The 14,773-nt window shown below is 43.7% G+C and overlaps 1 protein-coding gene across 2 annotated transcripts in view; it reads right to left on the minus strand.

The window, feature by feature from the left end:
- SLC24A1 (solute carrier family 24 member 1) overlaps positions 1–14,773 on the minus strand; it is a 144,216-nt gene that overhangs the window by 26,142 nt on the left and 103,301 nt on the right. For both annotated transcript variants that reach the window (XM_040342275.1, XM_040342274.1), the window contains one exon: positions 9,090–9,202. In XM_040342275.1, coding sequence (XP_040198209.1) covers positions 9,090–9,202 — 113 coding nt within the window. The remainder of the gene's footprint in view (positions 1–9,089; positions 9,203–14,773) is intronic.

Below are 14,773 nucleotides of genomic sequence, written 5' to 3' on the forward strand. Positions count from 1 at the left end.
CTGCGCTGTCCCCTCTCTGCGCTGTCCCCTCTCTGCGCTGTCCCCTCTCTGCGCTGTCCCCTCTCTGCGCTGTCCTCTCTCTGCGCTGTCCCCTCTCTGCGGTTGTGCTGTCCTCTCTCTTCGCTGTCCCCTCTCTTCGCTGTCCCCTCTCTGCGCTGCCCTCTCTCTGCGCTGTCCTCTCTCTGCGCTGTCCCCTCTCTGCGCTGTCCCCTCTCTGCGCTGTCCCCTCTCTGCGCTGCCCTCTCTCTGCGCTGTCCCCTCTCTGCGCTGTCCCCTCTCTGCGCTGTCCCCTCTCTGCGCTGTCCCCTCTCTGCGCTGTCCCCTCTCTGCGCTGTCCTCTCTCTGCGCTGTCCTCTATTTTCGCTGCCCCCTCTCTGCGCTGCCCTCTCTCTGCGCTGTCCCCTCTCTGCGCTGTCCCCTCTCTGCGCTGTCCCCTCTCTGCGCTGTCCCCTCTCTGCGCTGTCCTCTATTTTTGCTGCCCCCTCTCTGGGCTGTCCTCTCTCTGCGCTGCCCTCTCTCTGCGCTGCCCTCTCTCTGCGCTGTCCTCTCTCTGCGCTGTCCTCTCTCTTCGCTGCCCCCTCTCTTCGCTGCCCTCTCTCTGCGCTGCCCTCTCTCTGCGCTGCCCTCTCTCTGCGCTGCCCTCTCTCTGCGCTGTCCTCTCTCTTTGCTGTCCTCTCTCTTCTCTGTCCTCTCTCTTTGCTGTCCTCTCTCTTCTCTGTCCTCTCTTCTCTGTCCTCTCTCTTCACTGCCCCCTCTCTTCGCTGCCCCCTCTCTTCGCTGCCCCCTCTCTGCGCTGTCCCCTCTCTGTGCTGTCCTTTCTCTTTGCCGTCTTCTGCTCTTTTGCTGGGTCTTCTTCCCGGAGAGAGAGGACAGCGCAGGACAGCGCAGAGAGGGGACAAGGACCGTCAGAGGGAGAAAATGTCGCCAGAAGAGGGAAAAAAGCCAGAGCTGCCTTAATAAAATAATTTAATACTCTGTGTAGTGTGTTTATTTTTGACACTTTTTTTTAGGTGAATGGGTTGGGGTACCATGTACCCCATACTTATTCACCTAGGGTGGGGGGCCGGGATATGGGGGCCCCCTTGTTAAAGGGGGCTTCCAAATTCTGAAAAGTCCACGCCCGCCCCAAAGCACCATCAGGGGAGGGCTGGCAGGAGGGGCAGGGTGGAAATCTCCACCCGGGCTGGTGACTGCACAGCCACCAACAGCCACTACCAAATGCTGTTTTTGCAGAGCAGGAATATGCCTGCTGGAGCTCTGTTAACACAGGTCACGGCCGCTGCTCACCTCCCACTGTGCAGCCATGCCTGTGTCAGCTCTGAGGTAGATGGCTGCAGAGCTGAGCTATGTCTCATCTCACACATAGCTCAGCCTCAGCGCACACCAGCGCTGACATCCCCTTCTCTCTCTGCACAGACACAAGGAGAGATAGAGCTCATCAGCTCCTCCTCCTTCTGAGTCTGCCCCGCCCACACTCCCCGGGCATGTGTTGGCACTGGACAGGAAGTTTGAACCCAAAAAAGCATCAGACAGCCTGCCTGCGCCTCAGCCTCCATCCTGGTAAGCTCACCCTCTCTAGTTTCTCCTGCCTCCCAGTGTATAAAAAGGGGTCCTCTGTGGACTTTGTTAAAGGGGAGGAGCGGGCAGGCTTTGGTGAGCAGAGACCCTCTTTACACAATAGTCCACAGCATGCACCCTTAAATCAAGTTTCCCAGAATACCCCTTACATCAGATCTGATGTATATGGGTTCTGTGCGGACTCTGATGTAAGGGGAGGCTCTGTGCGGACTCTGATGTAAGGGGGGCCTCTGTGCAGACTCTGATGTAAGGGGGGGCCTCTGTGCAGACTCTGATGTAAGGGGGGCCTCTGTGCAGACTCTGATGTAAGGGGGGGCCTCTGTGTGGACTCTGATGTAAGGGGGGCCTCTGTGCGGACTCTGATGTAAGGGGGGCCTCTGTGCGGACTCTGATGTAAGGGGGGCCTCTGTGTGGACTCTGATGTAAGGGGGGCCTCTGTGCGGACTATGATGTAAGGGGGGCCTCTGTGCGGACTATGATGTAAGGGGGGCCTCTGTTCGGACTCTGATGTAAGTGGGGCTCTGTGCGGACTTTGATGTAAAGGGAGCCTCTGTGCGGACTCTGATGTAAGGGTAGGCTCTGTGCGGACTCTTGTGATCCTGAAAAATCTTAGACTGTTTTCCTCGATCCATCACTTTTCCACACTCTATGGGCCACTAGACTGGACTTTCCCCCCAGGCCTAAGGCTGCCAGCCCTCCCCTGCCCCCATGTTGAGGGCATGTGGCCTGGTATGGTCCATGGGGGGGGGTGCTCACTCGCCCCCCCTTTCCTGACCTACTGGGCTGCGTGCTAGGATAAGGGTCTGGTATGGATCTTGGGGGGGGGGGGGCCACACCTTTTTTTGTGGTGCGGGGGTTCGCCTATGCCACTTACAGCTCCTAAATGCCTTGGTGGGCATGAGACTCTAGGCTAACATGAAGAGGCATTTTAATCTGTGAAAAACGCTCCTAAAAGCTGCTGTAAAAAAGTCCGTGGGCCATGAGGCATAAAAGTCATCGGCTACAAAAAGTGTATCTGTTGACTTTAAATAAACAGACACTCGCCTGTTCCACGCCTGAAGCCTTACTCCTCTCCCCCCCCCCGCCTGTCCGCGGCGCCGGCATTACTACTGTGGGCGCCTGGCTGCGACAGCTTGCGACCTTACAGCCGGGGTGCGCACTGCGCATGCGTGAGTTGCGCTACGGCTCCTGAATGGCCGCACAATCTTCTGGGACTTGTGACGTGACAGAAGATTTCAGGGAGGGAGGGGAGGAGGAGTCACCAAGCAGACGTGGGAGCTGGGTACCTGTCAAAACAAGGTACCCACTGCCCCCCCCCCCCCCCCAAAAAGGCTGCAGTATTTACGCTGGCCGCTAGGTGGCGCTTCCATTGCGGTCGGCGTAGAATATGCAAATGAGTCGTTACGCCGATTCACGAACGTACGCTTGCCCGTCGCAGTAAATGTACGCCGTTTCCGTAAGAGGTTAGCGGCGTAAAAAGATAAAGCTGCCCCCTAGGTGGCATAGCCAATGTTAAGTATGGCCATCGTTTCCGCGTCGAAATTTGAAATTTAACGTAGTTTGCGTAAGTCGTCTGTGAATGGCGCTGGATGCCATTTACGTTAACGCCGAAACCAATGACGTTCTTGCGACAACATTTAGCGCAATGCACGTCGGGAAATTTTAGGGACGGCGCATGCACAGTACGATCGGCGCGGGAACGCGCCTAATTTAAATGATCCACGCCCCCTACCCGGATCATTTGAATTAGGCGGGCCTGCGCCGGGCGGATTTACGCTACGCCGCCGCAACTTTACAGGCAAGTGCTTTGTGAATCAAGCACTTCCCCGTAAAACTTGCGGCGGTGTAACGTAAATGCGATACGTTACACCGCCGCTTTTGTACCTGAATCTGGCCCTGTGATTATAACGATCACAATTCGTAAATTCAAAAATTAAAAATTAAAAATTTAGAAAATCCGAAAATAAGAAAGAAAATCCGAAAATTTGAAAGAATAACTAACTAATAATAACTAACTATTAAATTATAGTTATTGGAATTTCCTTTCAAATTTGGCTGTTAGTGAATGTAATGAATACAAATTTATCCAAAGTTACGAATTATCCAAAATATGGAACTAATATGGAACTAATTAATAATAAATAATAATAAAAAGTTTTTATTATTACTGTTATTAATTATTATTATTAAAGCGGTAGTTCACCCCCCCCCCGACACGATTTTACCATCGAGACAGGCATTGTAGCGCGAGCTACAGTATGCCTGTCCCGATTTTTTTAACCCCGGACTCGCCTTGTAATCGGAGATCGTAGATTTCGGCTCCCGCGGGGAATGGGCGTGCCTATGGAGAGGGAGGATGATTGACGGCCGGCCCTGGCACGTCACTCTCCCCGAAGACAGCCGGAGTAGGTCTCGGCTCTTCACGGCGCCTGCGCACAGGCTATGCGCACGCGTCGTGAAGAGCCAAGCCTATTTCGGCTATTTCCGGAGAAGCGTGACGCGCCAGAGCCGGCCGTCAATCATCCTCCGTCTCCATAGGCACGCCCATTCCCCGGTATCTTCGATCTACGCGTACAAGGTGAGTACGGGGGTAAAAAATTCGGGACAGGCATACTGTAGCTCGCGCTACAATGCCTGATTTTATGGTAAAAGAAAAAAAAAAATTTTTTTTTCGTTGATAGGGTGAACCCCCGCTTTAAGTTGTTGAAAATTCAAAATAATAGCCAACTATTAAATTATAGGTATTGGAATTTCCTTTCAAATTTGTCTGTTAGTGAATGTAATGAATATGAATTTATCCGAAGCTACGAATTATCCGAAATAACGGATGCCGCATCTAAACAAATGGACCAGAACTAATTTATAATAAATAATAATAAAAAGTTTTTATTATTATTTTTATTCATTTTTGGGTCAAATTTTTGTATTTTCTTTCCTATTTTCGTATTTTTTTTAATTTTCAGATTTACGAATTTTTGGATTTTCAAATTTACGAATTTTTGAATTTACGAATTGTGATCATAACGATCACAATTGATAAATTGAAAAATTCAAAAATTTGTAAATTCGTAAATTTAGAAAATCTGAAAATAAGAAAGAAAATCCGAAAATTTGAAAAAATAACTAATTAATAATAACCAACTATTAAATTATAGGTATTGGAATTTTCTATCAAATTTGGCTGTTAGTGAACATAACAAATACGAATTTATCCGAAGTTACGAATTATCCGAAATAACGGATGCATCTAAACAAATGGAACGGAACTAATTAATAATAAATAATACGTTTTTATTATTATTATTATTGTTGTTATTTATTATTATTATTATTATTATTATTATTATTATTATTAATAATTTTCGTGTCAAATTTTCATATTTTGTTTCTTATTTTCGTATTTTTTTTTATTTACAAATTTTTAAACAAATGGAACGGAACTAATTAATAATAAATAATAATAAAAAGTTTTTTATTATTATTATTTTTGTTATTTATTACTATTATTAATTTGTTGAAAATTCAAAATAGCCAACTATTAAATGATAGGTTTTGGAATTTCCTTTCAAATTTGGCTGTTAGTGAACATAACGAATACAAATTTATCCGAAGTTACGAATTAATCCGAAATAACGGATGCCGCATCTAAACAAATGGAACGAAACTAATTAATAATAAATAATAATAAAACGTTTTTTTTTTTATTATTATTATAATTGTTATTTATTACTATTAATAATTTGTTGAAAATTCTAAATAATAGCCAACTATTAAATGATAGGTATTGGAATTTCCTTTCAAATTTGGCTGTTAGTCAACGAATACGAATTTATCTGAAATAACAAATGTCGTTTTTTCCGAAGCTATGAATTATCCAAAATAACGGATGCCACATCTAAACAGATGGAACGGAACAAATTAATAATAAATAATACAAATTTTATTATTGTTATTTATTATTATTAATTTGGTACGTTTCATTCTTTAGATACAGCGGGCCAGATCCACATAGAATTAGATCCGCGCAGCGTATCAGAGATACGCTACGCCGCCGTACCTTACCTGGCGGAATTTTTAATCCTCAACGATTTTGCGCCGTAAGTTACGGCGGCGTAGTGTATTTCTGGCGGCGGATTTCAAATTGGGCGGGTAGGGGGCGTGTTCCATTTAAATGAAGCTTGTCCACGTGCCGAATGAACTGCGCGTGCGCCGTCCCGAAATTTCCCGCCGTGCATTGCGCGAAATGATGTCGCTAGGACATCATTTTTTTAACTTAGACGGGACTTACGTAAATTCCGATTCACGGACGACTTACGCAAAAAAAAAAAATTCAAATTTCGGCGCGGGAACAACAGCTAAACTTAACATGACAAATCTAACTATACGCCGCAAAATACCAGCTTTAACTATACGCCGGAAAAAGCCGACTAGAGACGACGTAAGAGAATGCGACGGCCGCGCGCACGTTCGTGGATCGACGGAAATAGCCAATTTGCATACCCGACGCAGAAAACGACGAGAACTCCACCCAGCGGACGCCGAAGTATTGCATCTACGATCCGAAGGCGTACGAAGCCGTAGGCCCGTGTCGGATCGAACCCAGATGCCGTCGTATCTTGGTTTGAGGATTCAAACTAAAGATACGACGCGGGAAATTTGAAAGTACGCCGGCGTATCAGTAGATACACTGGTGTACTCGCTCTGTGGATCTGCCCCAACATTCGTTATTTTGAATAATTCGTAACTTAGGATAAATTTGTATTTGTTACATTCACTAACAGGCAAATTTGAAAGGAAATTCCAATACCTATCATTTAATAGTTAGCAATAGTTAAGGTATTATTAGTTATTATTTCAGATTTTCGAATTTTTGAATTTCTCGAATTTCTGAATTTCCAAATGTTTGAATTTCTGAATTTCTGAATTTCTCGAACTTCTGAATTTTCGAATTTTAGAATTTCAGAATTTCTCGAATTTCAGAATTTTTTAATTTCCAAATGTTTGAATTTCAGAATTTCAGAATTTCTCCAACTTCTGAATTTCCTATTTCCTGAATTTTTTTATTTAAGAATTTACAAAATTTCTAATTTACGAATTTTCGAATATTCATTTTTGTTAATTCGGATATTTGCAAATTAACAAATTTGACAAAATTCGTAAAGAAATTAATTCGTAACAAAACGAATTGCACATGTCTAGAGCAGACATGGACACATGTGTCCGCTGACACCCGACGGCATCCAATCTGGGCCGCCAAAAACAGATGTATGGGGATCCGTGCCCTCTGGCGGATCGGATGACAGTCGGATGGAAACGTACTCCATCTGTTATTGTCGGCCCGGTTCGGATGCCGGCGGGAGTCCGCTGACGTGAGCCCCTTGATAGAGAGCTGTAGATGGTCCGATCGGGTCTGCCTGAAAAACGGACAGGCGGATCTGATTCGCTGGGGAAATGGCTATAGAAATGTTTCCATAAATGAGCCCTAGCTATGAGGTGTATTCATAATAAAAGTTTGCATAACTATTTGTCTGGTGAAACTGCTTCTCCAATGGATTCGTGTGAATGGGGCTTCAGGAAAATACTGCAATATGCCCACTAGATGGAGCTTCGGCGCCCCCCCCCCCACCTCTGGCCACATGCGGTATTGCATGCAATAGAAGTCAATGTGGAACAAATTATCTGCGTCTCCATTGACTTCTATGGGGAAACTCGCTTTGATATGCGAGTGCTATGGATAACGAGCTGGAACGGATTATGCTCGCAATCCAAGGTTCCACTGTATTTAATTTCTTTATTATTCCTTTTTTTTTTAAGTTCTCTTATACCATGTTTTGTATCTTTATATTTTTTCTAAATATATTTAAAGTGAAAACTTGTCCGTTTTTGCCTCTGCACATATGTGTTTTGCGGCAACAAGAAGTTAATAGACCTTTAAGTCAATGTACTAAATAGGCATAAATAAATAAATTATATAATACTAAATGAAATGATAATATTAACCGCTTAACGACCGCCGCATGTACATATACGTCCACAGAATGGCACATACAGGCATATGGGCGTACACGTACGTCCCTGCCTTTCCGCGGGTCGGGGGTCCGATCCGGACCCCCCGCTACATGCGGCGGTCGGAAACCCGCGGGGAGCGATCCGGGACAAGGGCGCGGCTATTCGTTTCTAGCCGTCCCCTCGCGATCGCTCCCCGGAGCTGAAGAACGGGGAGAGCCGTATGTAAACAAGGCTTCGCCGTGCTTCACTGTGGCGGCTGCATCGATCGTGTCATCCCTTTTATAGGGAGACACAATCGATGACATCAGACCTACAGCCACACCCCCCTACAGTTGTAAACACACACTAGGTGAAGCATAACTCCTTCAGAGCCCGCTTGTGGTTAACTCCCAAACTGCAACTGTCATTTTCACAATAAACAATGCAATTTAAATGCATATTTTGCTGTGAAAATGACAATGGTCCCAAAAATGTGTCAAAATTGTCCGAAGTGTCCACCATAATGTCGCAGTCACGAAAAAAATCACTGATTAGTAGTAAAAAAAAAAAATAATAAAAAAATGCAATAAAACTATCCCCTATTTTGTAAACGCTATAAATTTTGCGCAAACCAATCGATAAACGCTTATTGCGATTTTTCTTACCAAAAATAGGTAGAAGAATACGTATCGGCCTAAACTGAGGAACAAAAAAAATGTATATATGTTTTTGAGGGATATTTATTATAGCAAAAAGTAAAAAATATTGAATTTTTTTCAAAATTGTCGCTCTATTTTTGTTTATAGCGCAAAAAATAAAAACTGCAGAGGTGATCAAATACCACCAAAAGAAAGCTCTATTTGTGGGGGGAAAAAAGGACGCCAATTTTGTTTGGGTGCCACGTCGCACGACCACGCAATTGTCAGTTAAAGCAAAGCAGTGCCGAATCGCAAGAACTGGCCTGGGCATTTAGCTGCCTAAAGGTCCGAGGCTTAAGTGGTTAAGTCAATGTACTAAATAGGCATGAATAAATAAATGATATAATACTAAATGAAATAATAATGATAATATTATTACTAATACTATAAAAAAATATTATTATTAATATGAATAATAATAATAATAATAAGATTAATAACAACATATTGTAATAATAATAATAAAAATATATTGGAATATTATTTATGATCATAATAATTTAATAATAATAATAATAATAATAATAATAATAATAATATAATATTGGAAAATTATTTATGATCATAATAAAATAATAATAATAATAATAATATATTGTAATAATAATAATTATATTTATTATAATAATAATAATAATGATAATAATAATAATAATAATAATAATAATAATAATATATTGTAATAATAATGATTATAATAATAATAATATATTGTAATAATAATGATTATAATAATACTAATAATATATTGTAATTATAATAATATTATACAGTATTGTGTGTGTATATATATATATATATTGTAGGACACAAGACTCCCCTTACCTGGGTGTCATCTTTGTCTCCATCATCTTCTCCATCCTTGGATGGCTCGGATCCCGTCGGGGGAGTCACTTGAACATTCACTGCGTTTTGGATCTCACCCTCATCCTTCGCATCTGCAGAGAAATAGGCAGAACATCTCACTGACACCATGAGGTCCTCTACTTCTACTGAGTGTTTTATATTTCATGTGGTTCCTTCCTCCACATCTTCTCATAGTTATTATCCATAATCCCTGTTAGTTAATCGTAACAAAATAAAAAACGATTTGCAGATTTGCAGATTTAGGGGCAGATACACAAAAGGATTACGCCGGTGTATCTATTGATACGCCGGTGTAATTTTAAAATTCCCGCGTCGTATCTTTGTTTTGTATCTACAAAGCAAGATACGACGGCATCTCGGGTCGTCTTAGTATGCCGTCGGATCTAAGCTGCAATTTTTCGGTGGCCGCTAGGTGGCGTTTCCGTCGAAGTCCCCGTTGAGTATGCTAATTAGCTAGTTACGGCGATACACGTACGTCCGGCCGGCGAATTTTTTTTACATTGTTGGCTTTTTCCGGCGTATAGTTAAAGCTGCTGTTATGAGGCGTACTCAATGTTAAGTATGACCGTCCTTCTCGCCTAGAAATTTGAAATGTTTATGTCGTTTGCGTAAGTCGTTCGCGAATAGGGATTTGCGTAGAATGAGGTCACCGTCGGAAGCATTGGCTTGTTCCGGGTTAATTTCGAGCATGTGCACTGGGATACCCCCACGGACGGCGCATGCGCAGTTAAAAAAAAACGTTGTTTACGTCGGGTCACGACGTATTTACATAAAACACGCCCCCCATCACTTCCATTTGAATTCCGCGCCCTTACGCCGCAAAAGATACACTACGCCGCCGTAAGTTACGGCGCGAATTCGTTGAGGATTCGAAACAAAAAAAGTAAGTTACAGCGGCGTAGTGTATCTTAGATACGCTACGCCCGGCGCAATAATGCGCCGTTGTACGTGGATCTACCCCTTAGCCTACTTCAAGAAGGTCATGTCAATGTAGGGAGTGCAGTCCAAAGCGCAGCACCACACACGTTACAATCTGATTGTACAATCTCTTTTAGATCTACCAACAACCTCCTGATTGGATAGCAATTGATTGGATAGTTTCTGAAGGTTCTCATATTACAAAGTTTTGCTGTATGGTGAGATTATAAGGTGAATGGTGACCGTAAGGATTTTAGGGGAAGGCCTTGTCCCATAATGCAAGTCAATCGTGGGAAAAATTAGGGAATGTGGAGGCCAACAAAACACTCTGCTGACTTCATGTACAGTGACTTGAAAAAGTATTCATACCCCTTGTAATTTTCCACATGTTGTCATGTTACAACCAAAAACATCAATATATTTTATTGGGATTCTATTTGATAGACCAACACAAAGTGTCACATAATTGTGAAGTGGAAGGAAAATTATAAATGGTTTTCATTTTTTTTTATAAATAAATATGTCAAAAGTGTGTGTGGGGGGGGGGGGATTTGTATTCAGCCCCCTTTACTCTGATACCCCCAACTAAAATCTAGAGGAACCAATAGCCTTCAGAAGTCACCTAATTAGTAAATAGAGTCCACCATTGTCATTTAATCTCAGTATAAATACAGCTGTTCTGTGGAGCCCTCAGAGGTTTGTTAGAGAACCTTGGTGAACAAACCGCATCATGAAGGCCAAGGAACACACCAGACAGGTCAGTGATAAAGTTGTAGAGAAGTATAAAGCAGGGTTGGGTTATGAAAAAAAATCTCCCAAGCTTTGAACATCTCACGGAGCTTCTGTTCAACCAATCATCCGAAAATGGAAAGAGTATGGCACAACTGCAAACCTACCAAGACATGGCCGTCCACCTAAACTGACCGAAAGTAAAGCAAAAAGTAAAAAATATTGCATTTTTTTCAAAATTGTCGCTCTATTTTTGTTTATAGCGCAAAAAATAAAAACCGCAGAGGTGATCAAATACCACCAAAAGAAAGCTCTATTTGTGGGAAAAAAAGGACGCCAATTTTGTTTGGGAGCCACGTCGCACGACCACGCAATTGTCTGTTAAAGCGACGCAGTGCCAAATCGCAAAACCTGGCCTGGGCATTTAGCTGCCTAAAGGTCCGGGGCTTAAGTGGTTAAAGGCTTTAAAGTATCTCATAGTTGGCCACTTTGTTGGCACAAACCACAATTGATGAGATTTATTATTAAGAGTCTTGAGAGTCTACTTATAAAATAATTACTATACAAATGTCACAAGTATTTGCCCACGACAAACGTTATGGTCTAATGTGATTATTTCATGATTGTACGTTTCATCTAGTGGCCGTGATGGGGTACTTTTCTCCATCAAAAAAAATATTGCGTTATGGCCACTAGATGGAGCTGATGATCATTGGAAATGCATATTTGCTATGATCATCAGCTCCATCTAGTGGCCATAATGTGGTATTTTCCTAATTCATGCTGTTCTTATGTAAAAAAAGGAAATTCTTTACTTTGATCATCAGCTCCATCTAGTGGCCATAATGTGGTATTTTCCTCAATCTGGAAAATATTGCGTTATGGTCACTAGATGGAGCTGATGATCATCGGAAATGCTTATTTACTATGATCATCAGCTTCAGGTATTTTCCTATTTAATGCTGTTCTTATGTAAAAAAAGGAAACTCTTTTCATTGATCATCAGCTCCATCTAGTGGCCATAATGTGGTATTGTAGTGATTCAGGCTCTTCTCATGACTATAAGGAAACACTTATTCACTATGATTGTCACCTCCATCTAGTGGGTACTATTCCTTTCACTGACTCCAACAATGGGGCACTATTCCTCCCACTGATACCAATAATGGGGCACCATTCCTCCTACTGACACCAATGATGAAGCACCATTCCTCCTACTGACACCAATGATGGGCCAGTATTCCTCCCACTGACACCAATGATGGGACACTATTCCTCCCACTGATACCAATGATGGGACACTATTCCTCCCACTGATACCAATGATGGGACACTATTCCTCCCACTGATACCAATGATGGGCCACTATTCTTCCCACTGATACCAATGATGGGACACTATTCCTCCCACTGATACCAATGATGGGGCACTATTCCTCCCACTGATACCAATGATGGGGCACTATTCCTCCCACTGATACCAATGATGGGGCACTATTCCTCCCACTGATACCAATGATGGGGCACTATTCCTCCCACTGATACCAATGAAGGGACACTATTCCTCCCACTGACACCAATGATGGGACACTATTCCTCCCACTGATACCAATGATGGGGCATTATTCCTCCCACTTATACCAATGATGGGGCATTATTCCTCCCACTGACACCAATGATGGGACACTATTCCTCCCGCTGACACCAATGATGGGGCACTATTCCTCCCACTGATACCAATGATGGGCCACTATTCTTCCCACTGATACCAATGATGGGACACTATTCCTCCCACTGATACCAATGATGGGGCACTATTCCTCCCACTGATACCAATGATGGGGCACTATTCCTCCCACTGATACCAATGATGGGGCACTATTCCTCCCACTGATACCAATGATGGGGCACTATTCCTCCCACTGATACCAATGAAGGGACACTATTCCTCCCACTGATACCAATGATGGGACACTATTCCTCCCACTGACACCAATGATGGGATACTATTCCTCCCACTGATACCAATGATGGGACACTATTCCTCCCACTGATACCAATGATGGGGCATTATTCCTCCCACTTATACCAATGATGGGGCATTATTCCTCCCACTGACACCAATGATGGGACACTATTCCTCCCGCTGACACCAATGATGGGACACTATTCCTCCCACTAATACCAATGATGGGACACTATTCCTCCCACTGATACCAATAATGGGCCAGTATTCCTCCCACTGATACCAATGATGGGGCACTATTCCTCCCACTGATACCAATGATGGGACACTATTCCTCCCACTGATACCAATGATGGGGCACTATTCCTCCCACTGATACCAATGAAGGGACACTATTCCTCCCACTGACACCAATGATGGGACACTATTCCTCCCACTGATACCAATGATGGGCCACTATTCTTCCCACTGATACCAATGATGGGACACTATTCCTCCCACTGATACCAATGATGGGGCATTATTCCTCCCACTTATACAAATGATGGGACACTGTTCCTCCCACTTATACCAATGATGGGGCATTATTCCTCCCACTGACACCAATGATGGGACACTATTCCTCCCACTGATACCAATGATGGGGCACTATTCCTCCCACTTATACCAATGATGGGACACTATTCCTCCCACTGATACCAATGATGGGCCACTATTCTTCCCACTGATACCAATGATGGGGCACTATTCCTCCCACTGATACCAATGATGGGGCACTATTCCTCCCACTGATACCAATGATGGGGCACTATTCCTCCCACTGACACCAATGATGGGACACTATTCCTCCCACTGATACCAATGATGGGACACTATTCCTCCCACTGACACCAATGATGGGGCACTATTCTTCCCACTGACACCAATGATGGGGCACTATTCCTCCCACTGATACCAATGATGGGACACTATTCCTCCCACTGACACCAATGATGGGGCACTATTCCTCCCACTGACACCAATGATGGGGCACTATTCCTCCCACTGATACCAATGATGGGGCACTATTCCTCCCACTGACACCAATGATGGGACACTATTCCTCCCACTGACACCAATGATGGGGCACTATTCTTCCCACTGACACCAATGATGGGGCACTATTCCTCCCACTGACACCAATGATGGGACACTATTCCTCCCACTGACACCAATGATGGGGCACTATTCCTCCCACTGACACCAATGATGGGACACTATTCCTCCCACTGATACCAATGATGGGGCACTATTCCTCCCATTTGGAGAACTACACTGCTCACATCCGTTCCCTTACCCTGCAATTCCAATACAAGACCAATAAAAAACTGCTGATGCTAAATGTATCTCTCCGAGGAAAAACACCTAAAATATACACTATTCAGAACTTGTACTGTGCATATAAAGAATATAATCATGTGCATAGAAATAGATTTTTATGTGAAGAGGAACTCGCTACTAAAAACTTAGGCCCAGATTCTCAAAGGGCTTACGACGGCGTAACGCCATTTGCGCCGTCGTAAGTCCTAATCTGGGCCGTCGTATCTATGCGACTGATTCTTAGAATCAGTTACGCATAGATATCCATTAGATCCGACAGGCGTAAGGCTCTTACGCTGTTGGATCTTAAATGCATTTTTTTCTCCGCCGCTAGGTGTCGCCGACGTCGTTTTCCCCGTCGTCTATGCAAATTAGCTATTTACGCGAGATTCCCGAACGTACGCGCGGTCGACGCAGTGAAGTTACGACGTTTACGTTAGATTTGCGACGCGTAAAGTTGCCCCTGCTATATGAGGGGCAACCAATGTTAAGTATGGCCGTCGTTCCCGCGTCGAAATGTAAAAATTTACGTCGTTTGCGAAAGTCGTCCGTGAATGGCGCTGGACGCCATTTACGTTAACGTCAAAACCAATGACGTCCTTGCGACGTCATTTAGCGCAATGCACGTCAGGAAATTTTAGGGACGGCGCATGCGCAGTACGATCGGCGTG

Source organism: Rana temporaria, chromosome 3 (genome assembly GCF_905171775.1).
Source record: "Rana temporaria chromosome 3, aRanTem1.1, whole genome shotgun sequence".
NCBI lineage: Eukaryota > Metazoa > Chordata > Amphibia > Anura > Ranidae > Rana > Rana temporaria.